This window comes from Pelophylax lessonae (genome assembly GCF_965119305.1).
Source record: "Pelophylax lessonae genome assembly, chromosome: 4".
Lineage (NCBI taxonomy): Eukaryota > Metazoa > Chordata > Amphibia > Anura > Ranidae > Pelophylax > Pelophylax lessonae.
In genome coordinates, this window is record NC_138771.1 from 544,970,270 (window position 1) to 544,981,903 (window position 11,634).

General features: G+C 40.0%; 1 protein-coding gene across 1 annotated transcript; it reads left to right on the top strand.

Moving 5' to 3' along the window:
* Window positions 1-10,234: 10,234 nt before the first annotated feature.
* Window positions 10,235-10,786, top strand: LOC309552759 (small ribosomal subunit protein uS4-like; the record flags this gene model as incomplete). Its single annotated transcript, XM_082253674.1, has 1 exon — window positions 10,235-10,786. One exon carries the CDS (start codon window positions 10,235-10,237, stop codon window positions 10,784-10,786), a length of 552 nt encoding a protein of 183 aa, XP_082109800.1.
* Between the last annotated feature and the right edge of the window lie 848 nt (window positions 10,787-11,634).

An 11,634-nucleotide genomic window follows, 5' to 3' on the forward strand; every position in this document is an offset into this window, starting at 1 on the left:
TATGTTTAGTGTGCTACATCTTCTTTTTCTTATCTTATTTAAGTTGGGTATACAGCTTATGTGTTAGCCACTGTGATCTCTTTTAACATACAGCCCAGAATCCTGTACACATTTTACTTTTGTCGTTGTGCCATACTCACACAGGTACTCATTGACGGCCCTCTGCTACATGTGCAGCTACTGCAGCATTGCCAAAGTCGAGTTCCACCTGGTGGGCATGTCACAAATCAGGCAGTTTTACGGGCAGGTGCAATTCCCGCTGAATTTTAGTCAACCGAGCACTGGCTGTGTATTACCAACTGAAATGACTACAGACTCATTTGGCCTGCTTTAGCAGATCTTCCAACCCTGGATACCTATTTAGGAAACACTGCACCACCAGGCATGGCACATTTGTCAACTTTCCCTGTCTAAGGGCAGACAGGAGGTTTGTGCCATTATCGCACACCAGTATTCCTGGCTCCAGCTGGCGTGACGTAAAGCCCCTCTGGGACTTCCCCTGCAGAGCTGCAAGAATCTATGCTCTGGTGTGGTTCCTGTCCCTTAGACTCACCAACTGAAGCACTGCATGGCACCTTTTAGCTTGGCTTATTACTTATTGAATAGTCCCTTGAACACTTAGGGGGTACTTGTGGTTCGTAGGACAAGTCAGCAGAGGAGGTCATGGAGGAGGGGGAGGAGGAGGGGGTATAACTGACAAATCTTGCATTGTCACCAGCTGTATGAAGATGTTGCGGAACAACAAGCTGCAGCACTGAGCTCTGTCCTGCATCCTTCCTAATTGCAAGTAGAGTTGCCCAGTGTGCTGTAAATTAAATATAGCATCCCTGACAATGCTTGCTGGACCACGTGTCAGCAGTAATGTGGACTTTGTGGCTGGCTGGCTGCCTTGCCCAACGATGCCACATCATTGCCATCCATGTGATGGTACAGAGCTGGAATGGCCTTACGTGAAAAGAAATAAAACAAAGGAGCATAAAATCGGCACAAATATGGGCAATGAGTTGGGGTCTAAGAGCACAAGACACAGGGCTGAATGTGGGAACAATAACATCAATTGGGACATATAAAAGAGGTCCATAAGTGTCCATAAGTGTCCATAAAAAGTCCATAAATAGCTAACTAGGCTGGCAGAAGTGTATAGAGCAAGAAGGGAACTCTTGGCAAGGCACTGGAAAGAAGCACAAGTGTAGCTTTATGAACTTTAATACAAATAAAACCATTGAATGTTACTCACAAAGGTGTGAACAAAATGGGCACATCAGGAATATGGAGAAGAGGTCATTTTCAGGGTGGGACAGAAGAGGGAAGAAATCTGACCAGATGGGGTCTTGGGCTCCATGGCCTGGTTTGCCGGTGGTTTCTGGTCTCGTGGAACGCACAACGCTGCAGGGATGACGTCACTTCCCGAATGTGGCATTCTGTATTCAGCGATGCATTTCCAGAGCATGCACTCCTTCATCAGGCTGTAATACGCCATATTAAAGATGGGCTTAAATGGATAAAAAGAGGGTGGCAATTTTCTCCAAGGGGCGGAGCCGCCACAGCAAAAAACTAGCTCTTTTCGAGGATATACAAATTTTTGGTCAACTAAATCTTAAGGTTTACATTTAAAATATACAATTAAACCATACAACTAAAATGACATTAAAAAACAAAAAAAAGGGAGTTTAACAAAGAAAATAATAAATAAAAATACTAAAATTAACAAATTAATTACAAAAAAATATTTATAAAAAAGGAATATAATTTATTTTTAGATAAGAATATGTACAGAACACTTGTTGTATATATTGTTTTTTACAAATACTAATTATCATGAAATAAATTAAAATGAAATAACATTTAAAAAAACGAAATATGTTATATTGTGATCAGGAATGCATTTAATTCTATGTGATCTCATATATAGCTTAAGTACTGTAGTTACTTACTACAAAATGGAGATCAAAAACTTAAACGTTGATGTTCCTAAAAGATATATATATATATATATATATATATATATATATATATATATATATATTTTTTTTTTTTATATATATATATATATATATATATATATATATGTATACTGTGCCTTGCAAAAGTATTCGGCCCCCTTGAACTTTTCAACCTTTTGCCACATTTCAGGCTTCAAACATAAAGATATAAAAATGTAATTTTTTGTGAAGAATCAACAACAAGTGGGACACAATCATAAAGTGGAACGAAATTTATTGGATATTTCAAACTTTTTTAACAAATAAAAAACTGCCAAATTGGGCGTGCAAAATTATTCAGCCCCCTTAAGTTAATACTTTGTAGCGCCACCTTTTGCTGCGATTACAGCTGTAAGTCACTTGGGGTATGTCTCTATCAGTTTTGCAAATCGAGAGACTTAAATTTTTGCCCATTCCTCCTTGCAAAACAGCTCAAGCTCAGTGAGGTTGGATGGAGAGCGTTTGTGAACAGCAGTTTTCAGTTCTTTCCACAGATTCTTGATTGGATTCAGGTCTGGACTTTGACTTGGCCATTCTAACACCTGGATATGTTTATTTGTGAACCATTCCATTGTAGATTTTGCTTTACGTTTTGGATCATTGTCTTGTTGGAAGACAAATCTCTGTCCCAGTCTCAGGTCTTTTGCAGACTCCATCAGGTTTTCTTCCAGAATGGTCCTGTATTTGGCTTCATCCATCTTCCCATCAATTTTAACCATCTTCCCTGTCCCTGCTGAAGAAAAGCAGGCCCAAACCATGATGCGGCCACCACCATGTTTGACAGTGGGGATGGTGTGTTCAGAGTGATAAGCCTTGTTGCTTTTATGCCAAACATAACGTTTTGCATTGTTGGCAAAAAGTTTGATTTTGGTTTCATCTGACCAGAGCACCTTCTTCCACATGTTTGGTGTGTCTCCCAGGTGGCTTGTGGCAAACTTTTAATGACACTTTTTATGGATATCTTTAAGAAATGGCTTTCTTCTTGCCACTCTTCCATAATACCATCATTATCCCCTGGTTGGTACTTGAGCCGTGACATTGATGCTTCTGGCCTTTCTATAGGAAACTTTAAGTTTGAGAGGGATAGATGACTTTAAATGTGGATCCTCTAGTAGAATTGGCCAATGTTTGGTCAATATTTGCTCCATTTGTTTGGATCTTATGTGATATTGGGTCTTGAAAGGAATCTGTTGGGTATTGGAATTCTGTCAGTCTACCCGATGAATGGATGATTCTGACAAGTATTCTAAGCAAGCTTGTTCTATTAGAGGCAACGGGTACTCTTTATCAATACATTTTTGTGTCAATAATTTACTTTTTTTGATGTAATCACTTTCCCTGGTGCAATTCCGGTGTAAACGACAGAACTGGCTCTTAAGTATATTAAAAATCATTCTGGGGTGGTGACAGCTTTTAAAATGCAAAAAGGAATTACCAGCAGATGGTTTGGTGTAGTTCTTGGCCAAAATATTATCCTCTTCGTAACATAACATCAGATCAAGGAATGCTAACTGGGTAGGATCGCTAACTGAGGTGAAAAATAGGTTGAATGTGTTATTGTTGCAATGTGAGAAAAAATCCTGGAAGATGGATTTGGGGACATCCTAGATGACTATAATGTCATTTATATACCTCCCATAAAAAATGATATGGGAGGCACATGGATTGTTGGACCAGATGAAATTTTCCTCTCACAGGCCCATCGTAAGGTTCGCATAACGAGGAGGGAATCTAGCCCCCATAGCTGTACCCGTGACCTGAAGAAAGAATTTGTTGTTAAATTCAAAATAGTTATGCGTTAAACAAAATTCAGTGGCATCCAGAATGAATTGGGCATGGTAGGATTGAGTAACGCATCCTTTGTCAAAAAATGGGAAACAGCTTGGAGACCAATTTTATGTGGAATGCAGGTGTACAAAGAATTAACATCTAGGGACAACCACAAATAAGAGAATTCCCAAGAATACCTAGCTAACTGTTTTAAAAGATACACTCAATAGCATATGTAAGATGGAAGATTTTGTTCCAGGGGTTGAAGGAATTGGTCTATATAGAGGGAAAAAGGGGCCTGTGATGCTATCCATCGCCGCTACGATGAGTCTACCCGGCAGATTCTCAGAATTTCTGTGTATTTTTGGAATATGATAAAAATATGGTGTGGAAAAGAAATCTTTATTGAAAATGGACAATTCTTGTTTATTGATCACATCTGATTTCTTGGCTAATTTGGTAAGGGACTAAGCTTCCTTGGTGAATGTTGGGAGGGGATCTATAGTAAGTTTTCGGTAGGTAGCGGTGTCCAATAGTCATCTATAAGCCCCCTGGAGCTACACGTCCCTATCCTGTACTACCATACTACCTCCCTTATCAGCCTTTTTGATGATAAAGTAAGGGTTATTGGTGAGTTCCAGAGTGCCCTTCATTCACTAGGATTCAGATTAAATTGTCTGGCAGGGGCATAGTGAGTTTGATTACACATTTAACCATTTCTGAATAGGCTACCTGATAAAAAGTTTGTAAATATGGCCACTGTGCATGGACTGGGTTGAAAACTGGCTTAGGTTTGAATTGAGTGGGGCAAGGGGAGAGGTAGATGTGAGTGACTAAAGCCAAATCCTCATCTTCATCGCTGATATAGAGTTCTTCTAACAATAGAAGCCCTATTTGATTGATCTCTGTAGAAATCTCTATAGTCTAAATGGGCAGTGAGGGGGAGTTGGTGACAGGATCAGCAATATTAGTATTTTCTACTAGATTGGATGCTATATTACAGCTTCAGGGTCAGGTTCCGTATGAAGTAATTTAGATCCTTATAACTGGATTGGGTAATGTGGAAGGGGCAAAGTTCAAACCCCAATTTAATAATGACGTTTCAGACAGGAGATAGGAAGATAGATTAAATATCTTTACGGTGTTACTTTTAGTTTGCATCTGTGTTTACCCCCTCGCTTGCCTCTATGTCTAATTTTCTTTTGGTATTGACTTTGGGTTTGTTGCTGTGGCTCAGCAACTCTCATGATCTAGCGTAATGTCAGCTCTACAGGCGTAGGAGCCTGAATAATAGAGAGCGGATCTTGTGTAAGGCTCAGATTCTCTGAGGGAATAATGTTGAACTGTTCTTTAGTAGTGGCACAACCTGAGCAAGAGTCAGCACTGGGCATCATGGTAGGACCTAAAAGTTGGGAACCTGAGGTACTGGACTCAGTATAAGAGGAGCTAGTAATGTGAGGAATATTATCCACCTGTTGTTGTTGGTTGTTGTTGGTTCTCGATATCTGTCCTAAAAACGGGTTCTGGATGGCTCTTATTAGTTTTTTTCGCAGTTTGGTTCTTTTAGGCTTAGCGGTGGGGGGCCTAGGGGAATGGAACATGCCACTAACACCATGATTTGTAGAAAAATAAATAGTTCACACTCTGTCATGGAATGAAGTTGCTTGAATTTATTGAAGTATCGTCATGCCAAACATCCAAACAGACAGGAACTGTTAATGTTTCACACGGAGACCCGTGAGACCCATGTGAAACGTTTCTGTATGTTTGGATGTTAAGCATGACAATACTTCAATAAATTCCAACAACTTTATTCCATGACAGAGTGCGACCTATTTCTTTTTCTACAAATACTTTCACGGTGGTGAGCCGAGGTGAGCACCCAACTGGATTGCAGAGCACAGCTGATTGAGCTTAAGCGGTGTTGCTCTTTTCTTTGCACTACCACCATGATGTTGGTCTGTGAGTGGCTTATGTATCTTGCACTTATCCACATTAAATTTCAGTTTTAGTATTACTGGTGTCCTTAGGATGATAGAGATGGAAGCTAAGATTGGACCTGCATGTCATGAGAGATACGTATGGGCCCAATTGGTTGAGGACATGCTGCATTGGGCCTAGGTTCAATGTGTGTTTTTTTTCTTCCAATTGAAAACCCTATGAAGATTATAGTCATCGAAGTCCCTTCTGAGGATAATTCTGGTCTCAAAAAAGATCTGAGCACCCTCAAACCAAGTGGATACATTTTGTGTACTATACATTGTGCTAAGAAAAACTTATCCCACCATTGGTGGTTCACTGATATACTAAGATGTTCTATCTTCCTAAATAAGCTACTACACTCTCTATGTTTGAACTAGGACAGTGAGACATCGGTAGTAAAGAAATTCACAGGAAAAAATGAGTACACTTCCTCCAAAACGTCATACTTGGCATGTTCAATTTCACGGATTAGCTCAATGATGGAAAAAAAAAGAATTATTATTACTACATTATCAAACATACATCATACAGATATGAAATACATGAATCCACTGATGGATATGACTCAGACCCCAAGTTAACATAGACACTATATTGCTACACAATAACATCTTAAAAGCAAAAAACAGCAAAAGAACATAAAATCGGTGCAAAGATAGGAAATGAGTTGGGGTCTAAGAGCACATCTAGGGACGCCCACAAATAAGAGGGTTCACAAGAATAACTAGCTAACTGTTCTAAAAGATACACTCCATCGTGTATATATGATGGAAGATTTTGTGCCAGGGGTTGAAGGAATTGGTCTATATAGAGGGATTTTATTTAAATTTAACTTATTTCATGATAATTATCATTTGCAAGAAACTATATATGCATACAAGTGTTCTGTACATATTATTTTATAAAAAAAAAAAAATATTCCCTTTTTTATATATATATATATATATATATATATATATATATATATATATATATAGTTTTATATATATTTTTTTGTATATATTTTTTCGTAATTCATTTGTCAATTTGAGTATTTTTGGTTTAATTTTTCCATACATCCTTATGCATAGACGTACAGATATATTCTTTGTTAAACTCCCTTGTTTTTTTATTTTATTTTTTTTAATTGTATGTTTTAATTGTATATTTTAAATGTAAAGCTAAGGGTTTTAGTTGACCAATCATGCGAATATAGAAACATAGAAACATAGAATGTGTCGGCAGATAAGAACCATTTGGCCCATCTAGTCTGCCCAGTATATCTGAATCCTATGAATAGTCCCTGGCCCTATCTTATATGAAGGATAGCCTTATGCCTATCCCATGCATGCTTAAACTCCTTCACTGTATTTGCAGCTACCACTTCTGCAGGAAGGTTATTCCATGCATCCACTACTCTCTCAGTAAAGTAATACTTCCTCATATTACTTTTAAACCTTTGCCCCTCTAATTTAAAACTGTGTCCTCTTGTGGTAGTTTTTCTTCTTTTAAATATGCTCTCCTCCTTTACCGAGTTGATTCCCTTTATGTATTTAAAAGTTTCTATCATATCCCCTCTGTCTCTTCTTTCTTCCAAGCTATACATGTTAAGGTCCTTTAACCTTTCCTGGTAAGTTTTTTCCTGCAATCCATGTACTAGTTTAGTAGCTCTTCTCTGAACTCTCTCTAGAGTATCTATATCCTTCTGGAGATATGGCCTCCAGTACTGCGCACAATACTCCAAGTGAGGTCTCACCAGTGTTCTGTACAGCGGCATAAGCACTTCTCTCTTTCTACTGCTTATACCTCTCCCTATACATCCAAGCATTCTGCTGGCATTTCGTGCTGCTCTATTACATTGTCTTCCCACCTTTAAGTCTTCTGAAATAATTACTCCTAAATCCCTTTCCTCAGATACTGAGGTCAGGACTGTGTCAAATATTCTATATTCTGCCCTTGGGTTTTTACGTCCCAGGTGCATTATCTTGCACTTATCCACATTAAATTTCAGTTGCCAGAGTTCTGACCATTCTTCTAGTTTTCCTAAATCCTTTTCCATTTGGCGTTTCCCTCCAGGAACATCAACCCTGTTACATATCTTTGTGTCATCAGCAAAAAGACAAACCTTACCATCGAGGCCTTTTGCAATATCACTTATGAAGATATTAAACAAAATTGGTCCCAGTACAGATCCCTGAGGTACCCCACTGGTAACATGACCTTGTTCTGAATGTTCTCCATTGACTACAACCCTCTGTTGTCTGTCACTCAGCCACTGCCTAATCCACTCAACAATATGGGAGTCCATGGTCAATGACTGCAGTTTATTGATAAGTCTTCTATGTGGGACAGTGTCAAAAGCCTTACTAAAATCTATCCTCGAATATCCTCGAGTAGAGCTGGGTATTTTGCTGTGGCGGTCCCCCCCTGGAGAATTTTGCAACCCTCATTTTATCCATTTAAGCCCATTTCCAATATAGCATTATTACAGCCTGATAAAGGAGCACAAATACAGCACAAATACAGAACGCTGCATCTGGGAAATTACATCATACCTGCAGTGCTGTGCGTTCCATGAGACCTGGAAGTGCCGGAAACCACCAGCAAACCAGGCCACGGAGCCTCAGACCCCGTCCGCTTGGATTTCTTCCCATGAGTGTTCATCTCTTCTGTCCCACCCTGAAGATGACCTCTTCTCCATATTCCTGATGTTCCCATTTTGTTCACACCTTTGTAAATAACATTCATTGGTTTTATTATTTGTATTAAAGGTCATAAAGTTCATAAAGCTACACTTAGTGTGCACTTCTTTCAAGTTACGTGAAAAGAAATACTGATTGGGAACCTGCTATTGTGGTACAGCACATTCTGCAAATTCACGCAAGGGGGAAGAATCCACCAGGCAGAAAGGCAGAAGTTGTAAAGACAGCAGCTTTGACGAGCTTGCATTTAGACGCTGAGCATGTGGGTGGCAGTGAATGTATTTTTTTTTTCACTGCAGCAGATGGGGCAGAGACATTTTGCTGGCAATAGTCTACTGCTGGTGGGGTGCTACTGGCAGATGTGCTGCAAGGACCTGGGACACCCTGCGCCATACCATCATTTCTGTCAGTGGAGGCTGCTGAGAGGTCATGAGGTATAGACTGAGGTGAGTAAGGCGGAGGAACAGAATTGTGTTCCTTTTGTGTGGCTTTCAGGTGCTCTTGCAAACGAGCTGAGGGGTGGGAGGTTAAATGCCTTGTCAAGCATGTGGTACCCAAATGGCTGTTTTTTTTCCATGCTTGATGTGCTTGAGACAAAGTTTGCAAATTGCAACAGAGCGATCAGCTGCACACATGCTAAAAAAGGCCCAAACAGCTGAGCTGTGGAAAGGGTGCCAGGAGATAACAGCTCCACAATGTGATGGAATAGGATGGGTGCTCTCTACTCTTCAATGATGGCTGCCTTGTTGGGGTTGTGCCTCACCCTCATTTTCCTCCTCTGCTCTATCCAGCACTCAGGTCGCAACAGTGACCTCATCATCATCTCCTCCATCCTCATTACCACTGGAGACAACTTGGCAATACGCTGCAACTGGGGGAACATGACTACCAATTTTTGTACCAGTGTTCTCCCCCTCTCTGTAGGCTCATGTTCATAGCTGTGGACAAGGAGGAGCCACTCAGGCAGCTGCAGTAGACTGGGCACTAGCCTTTGCTTGGGTGACAGAGGATGAGGAGGATGAGGATGAGTATGGTTTTGTAAGCCAGCCCACTACCTCCTCTGCATGCTGTGGCTGGATACCACGGGCAACATCAGTAAACAGAGGAAATGATGCCCTGCCTTGTGGACTGATCATGTCCACCTTTGCCTGTTGACACATATGCTGCTGGCTCCCTCACAGGGCCATAGTATAGTCTGCCTCACCTTGTTGGCCTTCAAGACATGATAAGAAGGTGCTTATTAACAAACTGCAATAAAAATGTGGAAATACATAGGCAGATGCATTTTAATCAATGGAAAGGAGTGTTTGGTACACTTTAACCTGAGTACTCACTACACAGACACACACCACCTACACACTACAATATACTGCAGTAAAACTGCACTAATGCACAGAAATATACTGTGTTAAACGTGCAGTAACACACAGAAATGTACTGCGTTAAACAGCACGTAACGCACTGGAATATACTGCGTTAAATGTTCACTAACGCACAGAAATATACTGCATTAAACGTGCAGTAATGCACAGAAATAAACAACGTTAAACATGCAGTAATGCACAGAAATATATTGCATTAAATATGCAATAATGCACAGAAATATACTTAGTTAAACGTGCAATAACACACTAAAATATACTTTGTTAAACATGCACTAATGCACAGAAATATAATGCGTTAAATGGCATTTACCGCACTGAAATATACTGGGTTAAACGTGCAGTAACGCACTGAACTATAATGCAGTAGACCTGCCCTGACAAAACAAACTGACACACTTTTCCTCGCAGTGGCTCGGTGGATAGCCTAAAATGCATGTTTCCAGGAGCTGGGTGTGTCACTCAGCGATGTCCAAAGTCGCGGTTGGACCAGGAGTTAAAACAAATTGGTGAATATGGTCTGCGTAACAAGCGTGAGGTTTGGCGGGTGAAGTTCACCCTTGCAAAGATCCGTAAGGCTGCCAGAGAACAGCTTACTCTAGACGAGAAAGATCCTAAAAGTTTGTTTGAAGGAAATGTCCTGTTTAGACGACTGGTGCGTATCGGTGTGTTGGATGAGAGGAAAATGAAGCTTGATTACATTCTGGGCTTAAAAATTGAAGATTTCTTGAAAAGGCAGCTCCAAACACAGGTCTTTAAGTTGGGTTTGGCAAAGTCCATTCACCATGCCCGGGTTCTCACCAGACAGAGGCATATCCGGGTTCCAAAGCAAGTAGTGAACATCCCATCATTCATTGTGTGTCTGGATTCTCAGAAACATATTGACTTCTCCCTATGTTCACGTTACGGTGGTGGATGTCCTGGACATGTGAAGAGAAAGAATGCTAAGAAAGGACAGAGAGGGGCTGGAGGAGGAGATGATGAGTAGGAAGATTAAAATTTGAAAAATATTTCTTTCATCCCTTGATGAAAACATGAATAAAACAGTTGCATTAACTTGCACAAAAACAAACTGACACTAAAGTAAAAATGAATGGTCAGGTCACTACACTCATACTGACTGAACTAAAATTAGATTCACACTAAACTGATATTCTACACTGACAATAGAATCAGAATAGCACACTATAGCACACTAACTCTCTAGTAGAACTGAAAAGAGCCCTATTTTATCTCTCTCCATGCAGTGGGTTGGGACTAAGAGGAATAAGCCATGATTGGATAGAGTCATCATTACTTTCTCCAATCATGGGTTTGACCGTGCTTTGTCTCCTGATTGGACAAAGCTTTCATTGCTTCAGCCAATCAAGGCTTCCAATGCACTATGCGGCAGCTTGGGCTGAACCATTCGCCCATCCTTACTCTTCTATTCGTACCCCTAACTCTCCTATTGTCCCTTGTTGCAAATATCCCTCTCATTGTGAAAAAGTCATCCTGTCATTCCTATACACACCTTAAGCACTTGATGACTTAAGAGCCTCACACCTTCCCCTAGCTGTTTATACATTCAGTAATTACTAGCTAAAACTAAAGCTCTGAGTTTTATAAGGTGATTAATCACTCAAGATGTATTGGAAACTGGACATTTTATTTGGCATCTTTATTAAGCAACTTGCCAAGTGCAAACTACCACCATTTGTTAGATGGTAGAAAAACAGTATGCATAAAAATGCAACTTTAGATGAATGAAAGCTTTAAGGCAGCTCACTTTAAAATACATTTTCAGCATGACAGTACAAAAAGATGTTATCAATGTGTATGTATGAATTTACTCAG